Consider the following 22656-nt stretch of genomic DNA (forward strand, 5'->3'; position numbering starts at 1 on the left):
TTAGAGATCAAGTATCTCGCTCAAAGTCACACCACTAGTGAGTGGCAGACAGAGAGAATTCTAATCCAGGCAGGTCTGATAATTTCCAGAGCACTTCATTAAGGTACATTTTTGAATAGTAGGTCACAGATCAACATAGCAGCCTATGAGTCCTTTTCAACTGAGTAAGTCAGAAGAGCAATGATCAGAGCACATCCCACATAGTAAAAGGCAAGAAGTATTTGAGAAATTGTTTTCAGTGGTGTGCATGTGCGAGCTTGCTTATTTGTGATACAAAACTTATTTCTAACTGTGAGTAACTCTCTTTAAAAAATTCCAAAACTGTTGCACTGAGATGTATTGATTCTCATTCATTCATGTCCCAAACATAGAAGGACTACTAGTTTTTATGACTCTGCTCTCTACAGAAATCTTTACACAAAAGAAATTAAGAGATTTAAAAATCTAAGACTCAGTATGCTTCTTGCTGGGTGAATAGGCTTCACAAGCCAAACTCCACAGGCGTGCAGCTGAGGGTCCCTAAAATAGTCACACCTGACTGGTCTCTAGTGCCTAGTTGCTGGTAGTAAATCATTCATCTGTCACTCCCTTAGAAGCAGAGAAAATGTTTTTTGCTTTTGTAAGAACAAAAATCCAGTGGATAGAAAGCATAGAACACATCCCCACTTAGGAAAGGCCTAGCAGATGCATCAGCTTCTGGGGGACAGTGTCACTGTCACATTGACTGTCCCCCGGAGAGGGCCAGACTTCCCTTCTTTGCATTTATGGGATTTTGAGGGTCATTACGACTCAAGGTCTAAAGCTCAAGTAATGAGATCACTACTCTTCCTCTCTAATGAAATCACTAAAAGCTTAACATGCACATGTAGCTCAGACATGTCTTTAGTGCCTATATGAAATTCCTGCCTTGTGATAAGGGGCATTATTTGCTAACCAACAAGGGCCATCAGGCTCCACTATCTTTAGGAAAGCCTGGTAGCCTGCCTGGGTGGGGCAGCAGACCACTCCACGTCAGCATTTTCTTGAAGGACCCAGATGTAACAAGAGCATTTCCCGAAGAACCAGAGTCAGAAGTGCCGTCATAGTCTCAGGCTTCATTTTATCATCTTTCCATGGAAGTAATAACACCAACCACACAAAATTGCTATTAAGATTAAAGTGAGATAATTAGGATATGCCCAGTACAAAGTAGATGGTGCTCCACGAAGGTTTGTTCTCTATCTTTCCACTATATTAACAAACATCTTACCATTGACTCAAGGAAATTTCTGGCCATGATTCAGGGGCATGGTTAGGAACTTTGCAAACACCCCTCTCTTCCTTCAATTACTCATAATGACCTGTAGCCATGCCTGAGTCTACAGTCTCTTTAAATCAGCTTCTGTGACATTTCACCTTGTCCCCCTTTTTTAAAACTACGTGACTTCCACAATTTTAGTATTTACAAAGAACATACCTCTTTATTTTCTGAAAAGTACTGTTACAAAATTGAAAGACTGTCTCTTACGTCTAAATGTCTGGCATGTTTTGGTCATCCTATCCACAGAGCAGGACATGTTCTCAGTGCTAGTTATATGTCCTGACCGCATTCCTTCATTCAACCCAGCAGTTGTTCAACTCTTGTCTTCTCTTACGTTCTCAATACAGAGACTGTTGTCAGTTCATACTCATAGGGGACATATGCTTCTTGAAATGTAGGTTCCTGACTCAGTTGATGTCTTCAGAGCAGAGTGGTTAAGAGTGGGTCTCTGGGACTGGGGATGGGGGTGATTTAAACCAGCCATATGTGACTTTCCAGATGGGTGATGGCATTCGACCTCCTTACTCCTGAAACATAAAGGACAGTATCACCCAGACGTGGATGAAATAATAGCTGAGATAACCATTATGCAAAGGCCTGGCACACGGTAAACTCAGTGAGTGTCAGATATTATTACTATTAGCTCTCCTTATTCAGAGGTGGTTCTGCACTCCTAATTCATGCTTCAGCTGGCCTTTTGCCTATGCGTCTATTATTATATGTCACCTCAAATCCTTGTAAAGGACTAATTAGTAAGCAAATCCCTCTGTTCGATTCTGCTAGCTTTGATTTCATACAAAAGTAGCACAGTAGCTTGGGTTTTGTTTACTATTGCCTTCATCAAGTGGAGTCAAAATGGGCCTTGACTCCATTGCTGGTACGGCTGGTGTTGGGTTCATGATGGTGATTGGGTAGAACGTTCTAATTAAGAATTTCAAAGAAATTGTGCACTGAGAATAACATGAGACAGATTCAACACAGAGTGTTCCTGGGGAAGTAAAATGAATGGGTCACCATGACAAGAGCTCAGCCATATTAGCACTTTCTTGCTATTACATGACATTTTGGTCCCCTTTCCCTTAGATTTTGCACTGACTGAAGGCGGTACAGTCACTCCTTTGTGCACAAAAGGATATTTTCCCTGCGGGAATCTGACCAAGTGCCTGCCCCGCGTATTCCACTGTGACGGCGTGAACGACTGCGGGAACGGGGCTGACAAGGACAACTGCGGTGAGTCCGCCTGATACCTGCACACGGAACAGTAATGCTCCCCCGGCAGTGGGGCGGATCTGCTCTTCTATAGGGAACACAAGTAATTGATCCCTGATTGATTTGTCGTGATGACCTGAATTTTCATAAAGGTTGCTGAAACCAGAAATACAGTATTATAAAATATATTATAAAATACAGAACAACAACATGTATAAAATACAGTATTGTAGAATTAAAAATATTTTATAAAAATTGAAGTTGTATTTTGAAATCTCCTTGGATCCCCAGATTTTGATTTTAAATGGCTTCCTGTGGCTACCTCCTTAAGGATTACTAATATGGTTCAGTTGCAAGAATATCCTAATCCCGCCCTGAGAATGAATTCATTGACGAGGTGTCCCCTCCTCATGTGCCCTGACCCGGAAGCTCCCCATCAGTCTAGGATGAGCACCTGGTCTGTGGCCACAGCATCCTAGTGTATCTGCTGTGATGTACTAAGGACCTTCTTGTCTTTTCACATGCTTATCTCACTAGACATGGGTTCCTCGAGAAGAGTTTATTTGTTCCTGATTTGTTTTGCTGTCCCAGAGCCTAAAACAATGACGTCCATCGCAGGTTCTCAATCGGTGATAGGGGGCAGCCCTCTGGATGCCCATGGGCAAGTCAATCAAGCTCCTGGCCTTTCCTCCTCATGGCACGGGGATCAGAGATTCTGCAGGCTTATCTGCCTCATGAGGATATTCTGAATGCAAATTAGATAATTCCTACAAAGGCATCAAATTGAATCATTTAAAAAACCATTGAAAGTATTATAAGACAGAAATTAATTAAAGATCGCAGGGCTCAAAGGCACCTGTGGACAACATTTTAAACTGACTTTTCTGTCTGTGTGGACTTTGCTATCATACATACGATGTGTATACCTTTTTAAGAGCATATGCTAAAGTAATTATACTTCAAATGATGCCTCCTTTTGAAAATGAATATGATTTTATTGCAAAAAAAAGAAAAAGAACCTTGGCAAATAAGCAAAATCATATCTTCTGACAAATTAAGAAAATATTATTTCTTTCAACAGGAATGGATAGCCTTCATGAAAAGGAATTTCATTTTTGCTTTATTAAAAAGATCAGGAGACATGACTTTTATCAGAACTCATTACATCTATCAATGTAATATGTAATGCTTATGCATTTGACAAAACAGAATTCAGATTATATTGTATTATTCTGAGGACCTCAAAATTAAGATAATTTAAAATGTCAGCATAGAAATAGGTGACAGTTTCCAAGATGGATACGTGTATGTAAAATAATTACTGATTTACATTGTATATTTCAAGATAAATACATTTGAAATATTTGTAACTGCGAAAAAGGGGAAAACTCCAAATGTTTACCTAGCTCTTTGTCCCTTACCATTGATGTTATTAATACTTAAACAAATTTTTAATTGATTTCATTATCAAATTTTTATACTTTTGCTTTGTAGTTTGATATTTGGTTTATAGAATAACTGACACATATTCATAACTATTTCACAGGAGACACAAGTGGATGGGCAACTATATTTGGCACAGTCCATGGAAATGCTAATAATGTGACATTTACACAGGAGTGGTATTGGTTCAAAGACTCAGTATCAGCTTTACAAGTAACACGGTTTGTGGCTGATGGATTTATATGGGTAGTGTGATAAATTCCCTTTAGAAATTCAATTTCAGTTCAGTGTATTTCAAGAGTCGACTCATCTGTTGTTTGCCCATAGGCTGAAAAGAAAGAAGAAAAAGACATTCTCAATTCATGATCATTTTATGTATTAGTTTATCATTGCAAGAATATATAGGCATTGAATGATTGTGACAAATAATGAAGATCTTATTCCCTCTAATTATTTCCTTCAATAAAGATATTGAGCACTAACTACTTTCCAGCCCCTACATCAGACACTGAGACTACCATAAGATGTGGTCCCAACCCACAAATACATAGTTCACATTGCAGTAAGAAAGACAAATCCTTACAGAGGCAGGAAGGATACACTATTAATGCTAAATTGGAAGATTTATGTTTGCACAGGCAACGTGGACGCCCACTGGTAGAAATGATTGCCCTGCTGGGAGTGGGGAAAGATCCACAGAAAAGATGACAGTGAGATGGACTTTGAAATCCTTAGATGGAGGGAAGGGTAGGAGGTAACAGGATGAGCAGGAAAGCAAGGCCAGGAAAGTGCTGGAATGGGAAGGTAAAGAACATGGTTCCCCATGCCTTTGGCAATGGTTCTGAGTGCACGAGGTGAAGGACATGAACCCAGAGAGGGGCCAGCCCCTAAGGGGCTCTGGGTACACACTTTGGAGATTGGCCTTGATGCTGGAGATAGAAATATGTTTATGTATATACATGTATTATATATGTCTACTGTGAATATAGACATAGTTATGTAGGTTGCATATATGTTTTTATATACACATTAGTAATTACATATGATTACATACATAATGTATATATGTATTAAATACTGCATTGACAATATCTTACATACTTTATAATACCAGTTTATAATTACCACTTATTATAGACTTATTCACAAGTATATCATGTATAAATTTAGAAATGAAGAAGATTAGAAACAGACAGAACTGGAAGTCCTAATATTCTCTCCCTGATGCCTTACACATGTCCCATGTGGCCGTCACTGCTGTACACAGTGGGCAGCCCCCCAAGTCGTGTGCTTATTTTCTTTCAATCAGGAGGAGAAGCACAGGATAAGAAATATATGTGAAAATGATCCCTCCACCAGAATTGTAGAGAATGGGTTAGGATGGTGGTTTTCTAACTGGGACAATTTTGCCCCTAGAGAACATCTATTTATCGGTAAATAGAAGTCTGCAACCTCAAGGTTTTAATCTAATAACCACTATTTTCAATGCCAATATATGTTAAAGTAAACATTTTGAACTTATCTTTAGGAAGCTGAGCTACCTAGCATAAACCTATAAACAACATTGACTATTTCCCAAAACTTTGTATGCTAAAATGCATCTTTTGAATTGAGCAGGCATTCAAAATAAGTGTGTTGAATTTACTAAAATTCAGTGAAGTTAATTTTTAAAATAAAGTTTAAAAGTGATCTAGAAGAAGCAGAGCAACTTGAGAGAACTTATAATCAGATTTCAACAAATTTAAAAAGTTAAAATTTGAAAATATTTCTCATTTTTCTTAGTGCCATCAAAACAAATACCCATAGAATCAGAGACAAAATCAAATGCTCCATTAGTATAGCCTGGTCATTCTCTCTGCCGAACACACACACATACACACAAACACAAACACATCCACACCAAGTGACTGTCCCATGGAGTGACTTGGCCTGGTTTCTCCACAGATTCTTCACACCTTTATATGCCATTATTTCCATAATTATGTAAGTTTCTTCAGAGTAAATTCTGAAACCTTCTTCTTTCTTCTGAATGCTTTATATAGCTGGATCTAAGTTTTTCTCAACTTTACAGCTTCTCCACAACTTGTATGACCTACTTTAACTTCCTAGCCAGGAAAAACAAGAACCAAAATGACAGGGTATCTGACTTTTTATTTTAATAAGGCGCAATGGTGTCTATTGTAAAAACCTGCAACTTCACACAGCTCTAAGAGGTTTGAAAATGGGAAAAGAACTGAACTGAATTTAAATTAACAGTATTTCTTGAGCAAGTTCTTTGTGCCATTCAATTAAATTAAATTGCCTCAATTATACCCATTCAAGTTTAAAGATTATACCATAGAGATACACGCAATTATAGTAACATTTTTCATTGAGGAAAACTTAATCTTACTTTACTAGATACTTTTCTGATATTTAAATTTTTCTGTGGCTTCTTTCTAATCACTTATTATATGCCTATGAAATAACCCCTGGAAGCTAGAACGGAGATGAACACCACATCAGTCTATATTTGACTAGGAAAGGATTCTGACTTGTTTTTATCATAGGGCTGAGTTAGTCCTTTTAACAAGACATAAATGTCATATACATTCAATGCAAAGAGAACAACATCAGTTCTTAGAGACAAAGTCATAATTAAAGCAAAGTATTTTTGCCCTAGTGAAATCTCACTCTTTTTGCCCCTAGTTCTAGACCAGTTTCCACAGCGCTGTGACTGCAAAGAAACTGAGCTGGAATGCATGGATGCTGGCTTAAAGTTCGTGCCCCTGACTTCCAGCAATGCCACATTACTGTGAGTAGATGTCAAATCCTCATGCTATTTGCCCCTAAAGTCATATGAAAGCCATGTAACCTGATCCAGTGTGTCTTTGTTCTGTTTTATGCTACTTGTATATTGGCAAAATAACAGCACCTGCTTTTAAGACCACCAGCCATCAGAGAATTCCAGTCCTTCTCCAGGGAAAAAAACATATTCAACACTCTATGTTGAATTAGCCAGGTTATGCTTTAGTTCACAGATGTCCGGAGTTCTTATTTTTAATTGCTTTCTGATGTATGTATTATTAGGAAAATGCTGGATCTGTACAACTAAAAAGAAAACTCAAAAAGGAAGAATACTCACATAGTTGATCTCATTTTTAATGGTGGCCAAGACTGCAGAGATATAAGAGCTATGAAACTAGCTATGTCATCATCCTGTGAGTTTTTCTGTGCTGTGAAAAAGCTTTTGAGAGCCTCAGGAATTTCAGTCATGTCATAATTTGGGCATGCGTGAGTTGGTTAGGATTTGTGGACTTTTTGGTTTTGTTAAGTAGAGTAAAAAAGTTAAATCACTGTAGACATTCCAGACTATTATCTAGCTGACTAGACTTGTCAAATGTTTGCAAACTGCTTTAATTGTGCTTCCTAAGCTTTTTCTTCTGCCATGATAAAGTTTTAAGTTACTTTGTTTTTTTCAAGTGTGTGTTAAGTAGCTTGGAACATCACCAGATATTTTCTTCTCAAGCACAGTTTCTAAGGAAGAGTTTGGTTGGTCATAACAACCATAATGAAGTCTGCTTTACATGTTATTTTAGGTCTCTTAAGAAAAAAAATTCAGTCTTCCAGATAAAGTTTAATCAAATACACAGAACTTAAAAAGATGTAAGTAGCTATTAATAGTGTTTTTTAGGGGGAAATCCTTGTGATGTTTTGTTTAAGATGTTTTTGATCCTAAAGTAAAATGAAATACAATGTTGATTACCTTTATCATTAAATAAATTTTTCTAAATATAGTGAAGATTAGAAAAGAAAGCATTGAAAAGTAGTACCTTTACATTTCATAACATAGCTGAGCTAATTTTGATTTAAACTACTTTTATAGAGTTAAGAGTTGAGAACAGGCATTTTAATAAGAAAACACATAGTTAAATGCATTTCTCCAAGATATTTGGAAAATGACATTGCAGATTCAGAGACATTAGATGCACTTTTTAACTTCAACGAAAAATGTTAGCATAGGCAAGAATGATCAGATCATTTAAAACACATGACAGGCTACAGGCTGTCTACCAATAGGAGCAAAAACACAATCTGAGTGAAATCAGGGATAAGAGTATATCGGAGGAAATAAAATGTTAATAAATTGGTTCCAGTCAGCAGTGAAAAAATGGTAATCAGTAATGAACAAAGTGTCAAAATGTTGCCAATATCATCCTGGAAAGCAAGCCAGGGTCAGAGGTGTATGACCTAGAGACAGCCTCTATGGGGGGACAGGGATGGACTGTAATTGTCACAATTTACATAACTGTGTCTTGATAGAGAGTCGTTGCTTTGATTGCCAGCTCACCAAACAACTTTATGATAACTACATTAACTTTCCAAATTACTCATACTAACATATTTGGGAAACATTCTTATTTGTGATATAAGATAGTTCCCATTTGAGTAAAGAAAATGAGATTATTCAAACTTTTATGAGTTTGACTACTGTGTATCAGTCCCTCTATGCCCAGTCACTCTGGGTTAATGGAGAGATCAAGTTTCTATACTTGCCAAGATGGTCATTAGAGTAGACTTAAAAATTAGCCAAGTTACGCTGTAAGGCCCCTTGGCAGGGCCATCAGCTTATTTTATCCATCAACTTTTGGCACAGAGGAAGAGTTTTTAGAAATGTGGAATATGTCAAAACCAGGAATGAAAAAAGTCTGATCCTTTGCTGATACTGGAAAAACATGTTTGGTTTCAGATCCCACCGACAGCTGTGTGCTCTTCATGAATCCAGGTCCAGAATCCCCAGTACAAGAAAGGGAGTCATTGATGTAGGTCCATTAGTGAGGTAGAATTTTATGTGAACATAGATAACCATGCCTGGGTTTGACTATAGCCTGTGTGAATTTCATCTGCAGTCAGGACCTTCTTCTCCATCCTGGAAATGTGGTCACACTGTCATTGTCACACAGGAGTAGCTGTGCATTAGCTATGGGTTTCCAGATTCCTCTAGAGAACGCACTGCTTTTACTCTTACTGGGAATTCTTAGGATCACCACATACTCATTCTGTGAATCAATATTGTCCTTGCACTGCCTCACATACGCTCAAGGGAGGACAAAAAAAGAGCACTAGCAGAAAAAAGGGACAAGATTCACAGTTTAGAGCACCTGTTGAAATTCTATTACCTGGAGTCATAGAAGTTTTATGAATCTCTAATTAAATCTTTTCATTATTCATGAGGTAATTAAAGTCTGCAATGGTTAAATGAGTTACCTAAGATCCAGAACTAGTTAGTGGAAAAGCTAGAATTAGAGCCTGTCTTCGGATGCCTAATGCAGCATTTATTTCACAATAACCAGAAACATAGAGATGGAAAGAAATTGTTGTAGCATCTAATTGAATCTTCTACCAACACATACTGCTCTTCAACATACAGACCACCCCACCCCTTGTATACATGTTTTTCCTTCTAATTTGGGGAAAACCATCTTTTGGGGGGCAGAAGGATCAATTGAGGATCAAGCAAAGGAGCATTAAAATTAGACTTCTCAGGCCAAGTGCTTTCCCAGACCTCTGACCCAGAGCCTTGTGCTACGTCTATATTTATCTCTCATAGTATCTACTATTCCACTCAATGGAAGAATATGGAATCACTAATTTTGCTAATTTAGGTCCCAGTTTTTCCTAGTTAAAAAGAGTAGGGATTAACCTTAACTGCCTGAATCAGCTGGAAACTTCTCCATACAAATATTTAATTCTGCTTTGAGAGAACTTAGGTACCACATCATAACCGGAGTATCATCCAGCAAGGGTTCTCCTGATGCAAGGTGCTATTGGACGCTTTCTAGGCTATTTGATTCTCCTAGAGACTCAGAGAAAGAGACTAGGAGACTGTCATCAATGAATATTCACTAAGTGTCTATGCCATGCAAGGTGCAATGCCTTATATTCATATGTCACTTTTTAACGTTTACAAAGGGTTCCAAGATTTGGAATTCTCATCTGATCCTCAAAATCCGCAAGGTGAGGCAGGAATCATGAAGGTCCCTTTCAGGATGAGGAAACATACTCGGGAAAGAGAGGTTGTTTGCCCGGAGTCAGCCAGCTGATGAATAGCAGAGCTTGGCCTCAAAGCCAGACCTCCGATCATGATCCTTTGGAAGCTTATCCACACGGTCCAGTCTCAGAATATTGTTAACCATCAAGGAAAATGTCCAGGAACCAAACTCTGCTTTGAGAATGACTCAAGTTCTTCACAAGTGTTACTAGAAGCTCGTAGAGCCGCTCATAAGCTTGGCAACCCTTCCTCACGGCCGCTCCCCTCACGCCTCCCAGCAGCTCCTGCCACTCTTCTCCAACCCCTGGACTCAGCCCAGCCCTGGTATCTCCTGTCCTTACACACTACCTTTTCTTCCAAATTCTGCATTACAACAGCTCAAGTAACCAAGGTCGCAAAACTCCCCCTACTCACTATGCTCCCAGTACTCTGTCATCTGAAAATAAGATGACCCATCTTTACCCAAGATCTGGTGTAAAATACCAGAGAGGATGTGGCCAAGTCACCTTTCCAGGGCCTGTTATCATCATCCTTCAGACAATAAGTATTGTCTTCTGTTTCATCCATAAACACATCATGAAAAGACATGATCTGTGTCTGGTTGACATTATACCAAGCATTTCTGTTGATCAGTCTTTCAGAGAAGAAGGTCAGGAGGATCTGACATGCCCTGTTCTCTCCCTCTTTGAGGCGCTCACAGAGCGGTGTCCTATGAGCCTGCTCTATGATCTCTCCTTAAACAAATGTCAAGCTCATCCAGCCGTAGCTTGTGAAATCTACTTTTTCCATTTTTGAAAAATGAAAACTATGCTTTCCATCTTTAATTTTCCAGCTGATCTTCTCCTTTCTAGATTCCTCAGTAATTGGTCATGATTCAGTGTTTTCATTTTTGTTGTTTCTCAATTTCTAGGAGAAATTGCTCAAGACAGAGGGCTTTAACTCATTTTGATGAATGTACTCTACCATCTGGGCTTGAACTGCCCCGACCCTGTATTCTCTCTATTCATTGCCATCCTGAGATTATCTCTTGGACTGAGATGACAGGAATAATGTAGGAGTTGAGCATTTATAGTTATATATTATTTCATCATATTATAAAATAGTTTCCATACACTAGGCTTGGTCATTTCCTTAACATTTTCTTATTTATAAAGTATAACTAGAAATATATTTCCATTTCCCACAGTATTCTTTACTCTCTTGATTTTGAACATGACTTAGATCATTATTTGGACTACGATTCCATTTTTATGAACCTTTCCCATTAAACCTTGAATTTTGAAGAATCACCCCCACTGACCACCTCCTTCTGAGTTGGATGGTCCTAGTTTTCTCCCAGTACCATGTACCACCACCCCTCAATGTTGCATATGTCAAACACACATGAGGATCAATGATTATTTGTTGAAGGAATGATGTGTACAACTAACCCACAGGACTAAAGCAAAGGTGGGGAGCATCTTCAGCGGGGAGAATGAAAAACATAATCAGAAACCCTCAAAGGATATTGTGACAAGAGAGAAAAGGACAGTTTATAAGAGAAAAGGGTTCCCATAGGAAACAATGAAACATATGCTGGAGAAATCATTGAATCATAATTGTAGGACCTTTAAATTCCTGGCTAAAGAATTTCAGTTTTATTCTGTTTGACCAAGAAGAAGGCCTACCCAAAGGTGTGTTTTAGATTGTATTGAACCAATAAACTTAATATTCATTTTTAAGTTGTATTGGGATAGATCCTAGGAGATCACCAAATTTAATATTTAATGCTAAGTGACTCTCTGGTCTGGAATGCTGTAAATATTCACAGTGGAATAGAGGCCATTTAGGCATCAAGAAAAACAAATTCCTAAATCAAAATGAAATTCTAGTTGCCAGATGGGTAACTCTTGCTCAACTTATCTGAATGCTTTTACTACTGAACAGTTTATTCATTTTAATAATCTTTTACTATATCCAGCCTTTCTAACATTGCATGGAGGGGAGCAATTTCAGATGACCTTTCAGAGAAATAAAATATAATTCAGGAGATTGACTATAATAGTTTATCACTGCTACCATGGAAACCAACAGCAATTTTCCTCCTCATTGTAATAGAAACCTTACATAAACTAGGAATTCCTTCTTAAACTGGGTTCTTATTCAATGCAGTTATTGGCAGCAAGATGTAATTCAAGTCTGCCTGACTCATGAATGCAAAATGTTGGATTAAAAAATAGCCTATAAACACACATGTCATTACAGCATTTATTTGCTCTAGTTTCAGGTACATAAATTCCTGGCATTTCTGCTTAAAAATCCCTGACAGCTGAAACAGCAGGAATTCATGAACTAGTAAGTTATTGTTAGAAAAGCCATTTCATGTAAAGTATATTAAATGGGCTCCTATCTCAGCTCTGTATAAAAAGAGGACACCATTGCCAAATTGTCATGTTTCCGAATTTCCCCTTATATTCACCAAGCTACTATTCCACAAAGAAGAAAGCAGGTGCTAGAGGATCAAGTGAAAATGCAGCAGCCTAAGTCTGAGACAAGATATCTGGGACTCCAGTTCTCAACAGGGTGCCAGCAAGCTGACTAAATAGAAGACTGGAGGCTTTATTATTGTAGGCATTGGAATCTTAACTCACGGTCAGGAAGGCAGTTAGGCTGTACATGTCAGATGAGTCGTGCAGATCAAATGCACAAGGTCAAATTCAGAACTCACGATTACATGCATCCCTTCAGTACTGACAACATGTGGGTAAAATGTGCCTGGTGCTTTTGAATTACCCTGAATAAAATGTAAACAGCACTAGATAGGTAGTACATTTTATATTTAGGAGGAACTTCAAGATACCTTTCTTATAATATATGCTTTTCCCTTTTTCACGTGCTGTTGCAACATAATTTATCATATTAACTTTCATCACATCACTGCAAGGGCTTTGAAAATGCTGAAATGGATACTGATCTATATGGGTTTATTTTATTCATAGTAGAACTTTAAACCAAAGGCAGAATTTATGTTGCAATGGGAAGCATCTTCTCTCAGACACCGTCCAGAGACTGTGGGTTTGGAATGAATGGCACAAGGTCTTCTGGGATTCCGGTCTACTTTGTAGGAGAGAAATTGATGCTTTCTGAACTGCTATGGATGTATTGCAGGTGCTCTGTAGTACCGATCTTTCCACGTGGCAGTACACAGATAAAATGACAATATTTGTTCAACATTTAGGGTAAAAAAATGGGTTTGCTGGTAACTGGAGCCTCGTCTCCTCTTTACCTAGCTGTCTATGGGGCTGAGGGCTTCAATATCCTGGCATACCTGGTACAACATTCATGACTCAAAGGCTGGGAAGTTTTGCTAGGAAATAATTGTGGCATAACAAAATTCACAGGTGGCTGAATGAGCATATGTTTCAGCATAGATTTGCAGTGAAGTAACGTAACAAGTAAATGTTACATATTATATATAGCAAGAGCCAAACCAAATAAAAAAAGAGAAAGGAAAGTCATTCAAAGGACTATGTGCCATTAGTTACTATTATTAGTGATATTATTTCCTGTCCTGAAAGGTCTTTAGAAAATATGAATTCAGGGCTAACCTCCCATTGTATAATGAGCACAGGAAATGGAAATTATTTACATAGATTGCTTCCAACAGTGCTATTATGGAATCAAGACTATATTGCTAAATTGCTTCAGAGGTTAAACAAGGCATGACCCTGTGTATACTAGCCCCAGTTCAACTACTGATGCTGCTTGGGACCTCGCCAGCTGGCTTTGTGCTTCTCACTCTGTATCTCAAAATAGAAACGATTAAGACTTGCCCTCTCCGTTTTGGGGAGTTAATGAGGAGTTCAGGGTGGAACTCTGAGCAGAGAGAGCAAGACAGCTCAGCAGTGAGAGGCTGGCCACTCTCACGTGGTGTGAGACTCCAGCAAGTCAGAACAAGAAGGCCCCCAGACTTCCGGTTTGTGGCAACAGGACTAGTTCCCTCCACCAACACATCGCACTGGAGTTCCATGGTCCAAATCATGCATGCCTGAGTCTCACTGGAGGGGTGCTAGGGGGACAGCATGCATTGGCTGGGTTCAACATGAGAATAGGGTTTGGGAGTTTATAAACCAGTTTCACAAATTGTCTTTAGGTAAAGAAAGTGGAGAGCCCACCCAACAGCCTACTAAGTACAAAAACCGTAATCACATGGCATTTGTCTTATTCCTACCAGATTCCTGCAGCATAACTGTATTAGACACGTATCCAGGAAAGCATATTTTGGATTACATAATCTGCAAATATTGTGAGTAACTTCTTTACAGTTATATTATGAGTACAATTTTCAGTATAGATTAAAGGGTAGAATGGTATATTTAAAAGGGATGATTTGACTATAAAGAAACAGGAGGAACAGGTTATCACAAAGTACTTAGATTAGTTATTACCCTGAAGGAATTATTAAAAGATTCCTAGTTTTACCATAAGGTGGATGCAAAGGTTCTCCTTAACCTTATCTTCTCAAGTGAGGCTTATTTCCACAATTTTTGAGCATTTTATTTTTTCTAACCCTTGCTAACTTACCTATGTACTTTCCTAAAATGCTAGACTTTTAAGGATATGACCCAAAAGGACAAAAGCAAAAATCGCCCCACATATTTATTACAGTCATACTCTAACATAGTGTAATATTCCACACACTATTCTGAGGCACTTTCCAGGACTGGCCCCGGGATTGCAAACACTAAGCTTGGGGATATCTGTATTTCTTGGTTGTGTTTTGATTTTTCCTCTTCCGCTCAGCTGGCAGAGTGCTTTCAGAAACAGATGTCCATAGTTCATAATCATCATGAGAAGCTCATATTCTAATTATATGTGAATGACAGACAGTATAGAGTTTGCCTAATTAACTCACCCATGCTGTTTGTAGGTATCTCAGCCACAACTGCATTACAGCTCTCAGACCTGGAGTATTCAAAGACTTGCATCAGCTCACTTGGTTGTAAGTATGCTAGCTCTTTCTTCCTCCACAAAGGATCCTGGTCTTAATTCCATTTGTGTATCTTGTTTTCCTTATTGTCATACAATCTGGAGCACTTTACCCAAGCAATTCAGATAATGGCATGCCGAATGGAAGTTGTGTGTGAGGAAACTGGCACCATGCTTTTCCAGGGGGCCTTCTGAGCCCAGCAGTAGGCTTACTTGGCCCATCCATCCAGTGTTTACCCACAGCAGGTTTTCTCAATCTCAACTCTATTGGTATTTGGGGCCAGATAATTCTTTGACTTGAGTGTGGGGAAAATATGTCCTGTGTATTTTAGGGTGGTCAGCAACATCTGTGGTCTCTCTACCCCACCAGATGCCAGCAGCTCTCGCTTCCAGAGTTGTGACAACCCACAGTATCTCCAGACATTTCCAATGCCCCTGGGGGAATGCCATCTGTTGAGAACCACTCACCAGGAAAGTAAGCCAGTTCAGGACTTTTGTGATTTCCAGAGCATTCATAGAAAAGTCTGAAAATATGATAGTTCCTGGCGTTTTACCACTTTCCAGCCTGAGCCTGCAGCTCCAGCCCAGATACCTGTGTTTGTTTCCATCAGTTCCAGGGCTCTCTGTATTTGCCCAGTTTCCATAGGTTGGCCTGGTCTAGGGGGCAAAGCCAGGATGTCAGCTTCATGCAGATCCTTGGATATGCCGTGGCCCCGTGCTTAATGTTCCAGGCAATGCTCTTAGTCTTCTTAGACCTCTTTTTTCTCATCTGTAAACTGTAGTCCTAATTCCTTTTGAAGAGTCCTGTTGTGAGGATTAAATCACAATGCACATATGAAGTGCCACATGCAGAGCTCCTGGCATATAGTAGGTGCTCATGTTAACTCCCTCTCTAAATCCTACATCAGGAATTCTGAGAGGAAGATGAAATGGTACCTAGCTTCAAAGGGAAAGGGAAGGAAGGCAAATTTCCCCTTCATCTAATATTTTCTCGGAAAACACCATATATAGTTAAAAACCAGAGATCTGAATATTTAAATATTTTCAGTCTTTCATCTTCAAAGCCCTTCATGAGTTTGTACAGACCTTATAATCACATGAACGTCATGAGACCGCTGAACCATTCGTGATTTCCTGAGCCTTTGTCCATTCATTCTTCATTTGGTCAGTCAGTAGGTCTAAGCATTTATGGAGCCCGTACTCAGTCAGTCAATCAGTGCAGCTTGTGCCAGACCCAAGTATCCAGAGGTGAAGGGTATGACCTGGGTCTTTAAGTCCAGTGGGAGGTGGAAGCAGGAAGAGGAAGCAAGCAGCATAGACCTGACAAGTGCTGGCATGGGGCTTGTAGGGATTTGGAGCAAAGGACAGCTCCAACCATGGGGAGCCGGAAACGCTCTTGAGGGAGAGAAGGGTGCCGAGTGTGGAAGGGCAGCAAGATCAAGGGCAGGTGTTGGGGGAAGCACGATCGTCATAGGCCTTTCATTTTTTTCTGCTTTCATTCCACAAATGTCTCTGATGCTGGACGTGTTTGTGATGTGTTTTCTCAGAATTCTAGACGACAATCCAATTGCCAGAATTTCACAGCGGTTGTTTACAGGATTGAAGTCCTTATTTTTCCTGTAAGTATTCCTCTACATTTCGATACATCTGTCTACAAATTGCAAGGACACCAAACACTAGCTTACGCACAGGGCTTTAAAAAAATCAAGTTAAAATTTGTATTACTCAAAACCTTTCCTGTCTTTCCAGCCGCAACATTACTGTTGCTACTTCCTGGCCGTATCTCCAGGTATATTTTGAGTCTACCAGTTGATTTCTTTTTTAATTTCCTTTAGTCCTCAGGCATGTTTTTATCTGCAGTTTTTGACCAAAGATACTATTCATGTTTATCTCCTGACTACATATAAGTCTGTTAGAATCTCCCAGGGGGTCAGCTCCAACTACATTTTTAACAGAGTAAAATGTGCCTGTGCCCAGCAAGAGTCACTGAAAATCCTAAAATCTTCATCCTACAGAGCTTTTCTCATAATTACATTTTCCATGCTTATTAATACACTGGAATGATTTATCAGCAGGGTTTTATTATGTTCCTTTACAGTTGATCATATAGCTCATTATTTTTCCATTTTTCAAAAGGAGCCACAATATCATAAATTAATCATGCCGCTTAACATGCTGATAGCTGTTTTCTCTCCCCAAATGCCTCCTATTCTCACTTCTTAGATTTAATGCAGTTTCCAATGCAGCACTTTAATATTAGAAATGATTAGTGTTTCCCTTAAAAAGAAACTTTGGATGTACGATGCTTGAAATGATTGTAAATTTGAAATTCACAAGGAAAATTACCATGGACTTCAAAGTTATTACCCAATATATACTTTTGATTCATTTCATAAAATTAAAGTGCATATTTATTCCTAGGTTGTAGATTGTACTTTTCCATTTGTGGTTTCTGTGACGTCTGCTCCCTTACCGACACCATATCCATGTCTAGAGGCCATTCTGAAGAGGCAGTTACATTTATATTCTTCATCCTACTTTATCGATTTTAGCATGCACATTTTCAATTTGTGGAAACAGTAAAAATGCTGTTTGCAAAGTGGCAGGTCACTGTGCTTCTAATGTCTTATTTGTGTTCAGGTCTATGGTTAATAACCACTTGGAAGCCCTTCCCAAGGAGATGTGCACCCAAATGCCTCACCTCAACTGGATGTGAGTATGCATTTAGGGGTTAATTTGCTATTTAACAGGATTAAGGAAAGTAATCCTGAAGTTAATTCATGATTACCGAAAAAGCCCATCCATGATCTTCTTTCCAAACCCCAAATCCCGTTGTTACTTCCTGGTTTAAATCTTTGGAGAATTCCCGCGGCTGGCAGGGTAAAGCTCAAACTTCCCCCCGAAGCCCTCAGGCCCTCTCATTTTCTATCCCTCCCCCCATCTAGTCTCTTTCCCTGCCCCCCTCATGTGCCACCAATCCACAGCTCCCCTGATCAATTTCCTGAGCACATACTGTTCCTTCACTTTGAACAGTCTTGCTCAGTTATTCCTTTGATTAACTCCAACATTTCCTTCAAAAGTCCACTTAAGCATCACTCCAGGAAGCCATCCCGGACATACCAACCGATTTCCGTGGCTGCCTCCATGTTCCCGTTACACTGTGAACAGACTTCCAGCAAGCCACCCATTGTCTACACTACACCCCTATCTCACAGTACTATCAGCATAGAATCGTTCATTTACTTGTTTGCCCTGTACGGTTCTGTAAATTCTGAGGGCAGAAACCTATCTAGTGATTTTATATCCTGATATTGACACCATGATCAACACATAATAAGTGCTCAAGAAATCCTTATTAAATGAACGTGCTAAACCATTTCTATTCCTTGTTAGCTTTTAACCAATACGTCATTAAAGCATTTATGTAAGTCTCGCTTATATAAAGTTTCCCCACCACTACCTACCGTTCCCTGTCATGTTTACCTTCTCAGTCTCCTGAGACAGGCAATACTGTCACAGCCAGTGACTCCCTGCCCTGTGACGTGTGACTGTACTGTCCCCTCTGCTCATTGCCAAATCAGGGTACCTATAAGATGATACCTTGTATTTATTTACTGATTATTTTTTGTGTTTATTTATACACCTGCCACCAAAAGGCTTTTAAGTCAATAGAGGTCTCCTGTGAGTGTGCCACTCTCTTAACACTTGTGGGACATAAAAACATTTTTCCCATTTAATGAGATTCAGACTTTTAAGAGGCTACAGTGCTTATTATTTTAATCCATATTTTGACAGTGAAAAAAATATTGAGCTCCTACAAGACCTCCTAAATGGCTTTAAAATAGGGTTTCAAGGGAAATGACAAATGGATTGGTGGTTTCAGTATGAACTTGAGTAAGGTTCAAAGGCAGCAAAATAGCTACTATCATATGTAAGGAAGACTGTCCAAGAATAACTATAAATACAAGTTGGCAGAAAAGTCAACGCTCTCGTTCTGAGGCCCTGCAGGAAGCGGCAATGCAGCAGTGTAGCCGAGGGCGTTTCCGGGGTACGTGTGCCGCCCCTGTTTTAAGGAGCCATCGGCACAGTGTCATCTCTCCACCAGGGCTTCTCCAGCGTCAGCGTGCATCACAAACAAGGCGAGCATTTGTTAGCATAGACGGTTGGACCTCAGTCCTATGGTTTAAGATCCAGGGTCTGCAGTGGAGCCCAGAATCTTCATTTCTATTAAGTTTCCGGGGGACGGAGGCCCACCACAGCCACCCTGGGAGCAGCACTGCGCTCAGCAAGAGCGTCCCTGGCCCCCCACAGAGAGAGCCCTGGCTTTCCACGTCGCAGGATGGGACCCGCATCCTGTCTCTGCAATTCAGTATTTGGAAGGCACCTTTGGCCTGAATTTCCCCTTCAGCAAAATAGAGACAAAAATATCCTCCTGATGTTGGGGGGAAATGAGGGAGGTAACAGTCTATGATGCCATGGTCAGTGTTGACATTCAGACAGACCTGGATAAGGAGGTCAGTCCCACCGCTTATGAGCTATGTGACAGGAAGGAAAGTGCACTTCCAAGCCTCAAATTCCTCTTATGTTAAAAGGGGGGTAATGATACCAGCTTAGGGGGAGTGCTGTGTTAGGCCCTCAGAACAGCACCTGGTACCATCAAAGCCCAATACATTATAGTTACTGCTATTATTGTGGCGATATTATAGTAATTAATAGCATGGTATTCAGCACTGAGAAACACTCAGTAAAATGATGGGCTGTTCTTTCCCTCAATTTTATTAAGTTCTAATATTAATTGGAAGGGAAAAGGAGGCATAATGTCCATTATACCAGCCCCACAATGATTAGGAGGAAGACATAAAACTTGGAATGAAGTAAAAATAAAGCTCAGAGCTATTATATCAACAAAGGTGCCTCTAGATATATGATTTGTGCAAAAACATTAGAAATGTTTTTCCTCCACACTTTCTAGGGATTTGGAAGGCAATGGAATAAAATACCTTATGAATTCCACCTTTCTGTCATGCAGTTCACTCACTGTGCTGTAAGTATACAATGGAATTCAGCAAATGAGGGGAAGACCAAAGGATTTGGAAATCACATGAAAATATTGACAAGGAATTTTAAAGTTGTGTTCTGTGTACAGCCTTGGTCTGACACTGCAGTATTAGTAAATGAATACATGGGTTTTGATCCTGATGGTGGGGCTGAGCCTTATGCTCATCCGCCCATCATTTAAGTCTCCAGCGGCTCTCCTTTTATCTGAGGGCAATCATCATTTCTGTGCATCCTCTCCGATGAACTGGTACCCAGCCCATCATCACCAAGGAAATGGGATAATGTGTGTGAAAGTGGTTAGCTAATCGGCAATTAGTTGTCACTGCCAATCACACCAATCACTTGATGTCTCTCTCTCTCTCTTTCTAAAGAAGAAAGCCATAATTTTATTCTAAAAGGAAGACTGTCTAATGTACTCTGATTGGCCAAAGGTTCTGATTGGTGATTCTGATTACTGATTATGTTTCTATGGAGTCAGGAAGTCAGAAAGATCAGTTAATGGGCAAATTTTGCACTGGTAAGCTTAGAAAGTGAAGAATTTTGCCTTTGTTTTAGCCTTAGTTGTCCACATGTAGTAAGCACTTGGTAGTTTGTTGGCTGGGTGGATGGTTGGAAAAGAAAAATAAGAGTATATCCATTCCTAGTGGTTTAACCCCTCTTCTCCAACAAAGGAAGAGATAAGGCTACTTCCAGGGTGTGTATTTATTAATGAGATTTCAGATTAGCATATTTAATGAGGAAAGAAGCTATCCCACTTAGGAGATGCAGAATTTATTTTTTTTTCTCATGGATAATGAGAAAGAACACTGAAACCAAACAAATTACATTGACAGCTTCTATTTTTTTTGATAGCTCCATGTAGCTTTTGCATCACTTTCATACTCATCATCTTATGTGTTAAGGCAGTTAGCTGCTGACCCCGTCCTTTTGCTGTTATGCTTGGAGGAGTACATTTCTAGACAAAGGAAATGTAAAAACACCATCCCCCCACCACATTTAAAATTTGTCTGTGGCCCCAGAAACTGCTATGAGGTTGGTTCGAGCATTGCTTTTTCTGATCTTCTCCGAAGGAACATTCCTTATGCAAGGATTGTCTCACAGCCTCTCTGAAAACTATTAACAATGTCCAGACTTGAAATTACACCTGGGAATATTAGGAAAGAAACACTTTCTAAGGTAATGAGAATCCAAACAAGGTGCCACTTTATAGACCACACCTAGCACCCCCAATTAGTTATGGCAGAAATTCCTGGACATCCGGGTATCCTCTGTGAGAAACTCCTGCCTGCGCTCGACCACAGAACATGCCTCACTTCAGGACTTCAAAGGAGGCTCATTAAGTTACACCCAGATCAATGGCAGCTCCCAGTGAGAGCGGGCGGTTACGCCAGACGCAAATACCAGGGCTGACTCTCACCGTGTCTTGCAGGTTTCTGCCTAGAAATCAAATTGATCTTGTTCCAGAGATGACATTTGCCTCATTAAAAAATTTAGGAGAACTGTAAGTAGCACTGTCTACCAGGAGAGTCTGATTGCTTCTTCTTAGATTATAAACTTAAATAACTGAGACTTCCTTTCCACTAGCAGCAATCAAAATCCTGCAGAATACCGGATATTCAAAATCAATTAAGAAAACCAACATTATCCTAACACCAAAAGCAAATGGAAATTGGACAGTGGGCTTAATATGGATTTAACCTACTCAAATTTCCCTATTTTCTTTGGGTTATTTCATATGTGTGTGTGTGTGTGTGTGTGTGTGTGTGTGTGTGTGTGTGTGTGTGTGTCTTTGGGATAAATGAGTTTTCCATAGCTCCTTAAACTCAGGGATCATCATGTCTAATGGCTGGAATATAGTTAATTCTCAATAAATGTTTGCTGAATGAATAAGTGACTGACTGACATAATATGAATTATAATGGAACAAAGGAATGAAGACACTTATTGCCTCTAGGGTACATGAAAAAAATACAAATATCCAGCATGAAGAGTAGTAGTAGGTTCACTGAAAAATATTCAGAGAGCTTGTGTAATTTTTTCTGTCCAAATATATGTTTGTAGATCTGAGCCTTGTAAAAAGCATCTGGCTTGCTATTAATTCATTGCTGCTAATGCAATTATGTATCACTGGAAGTTAAAATTAAGTCTGTTACATTACAAATCATAGCAATTAAGGTAGAGAAATCATTCTCTTGATCTAAATCCTAAAAATGGAAAATAATTTCTAAATTAATCTCTCCCCCATTCTGTATGCCTTGTACTGACATCCAGAAAGGGCTAGGGGAAAAAAATAACTTGGTAAGAGAATTTGAAAACTAATTCCCAAATAATTAAGATAACTCAATCTAATAAGTAAGTATCATAAGTCAAACCCACAAATATTTAGGAGTACCTACTTTGTGCAAGACGGTGTATTAGAACTGAAAATGCTATCATGCGATGGCAAAAAATTACAGACAGCTCCCTCAGAAGAGCTCACTCATTCCTCATAGGGACACTTGAATTCGGGTTACACGGGTGGAGGGATTTCAAGACACCCCTCCCAGAGAGCAATAAGCACACTTAGGTGAGGCCACTAAAGTCTGTTCCCCACGAAAGACTGTCCTTGATTTTCAACTTGACTTTTCAATAGACACTTCAACGTGTT

At 39.4% G+C, this 22656-nt stretch overlaps 1 protein-coding gene across 1 annotated transcript in view; it reads left to right on the forward strand.

Moving 5' to 3' along the window:
• LOC140849074 (relaxin receptor 2-like) overlaps positions 1–22656 on the forward strand; it is a 44315-nt gene that overhangs the window by 5339 nt on the left and 16320 nt on the right. Inside the window, 12 exon segments of the mRNA XM_073235173.1 lie at positions 1549–1563; positions 2326–2530; positions 4056–4198; positions 6532–6750; positions 7531–7567; positions 7570–7597; positions 14197–14268; positions 14893–14964; positions 16499–16570; positions 17592–17663; positions 19924–19995; positions 21439–21510. Of these exon segments, the coding sequence (XP_073091274.1) occupies positions 1549–1563; positions 2326–2530; positions 4056–4198; positions 6532–6750; positions 7531–7567; positions 7570–7597; positions 14197–14268; positions 14893–14964; positions 16499–16570; positions 17592–17663; positions 19924–19995; positions 21439–21510 (1079 nt within the window).

The sequence above is a fragment of the Manis javanica genome, chromosome 1 (assembly GCF_040802235.1).
Source record: "Manis javanica isolate MJ-LG chromosome 1, MJ_LKY, whole genome shotgun sequence".
NCBI lineage: Eukaryota > Metazoa > Chordata > Mammalia > Pholidota > Manidae > Manis > Manis javanica.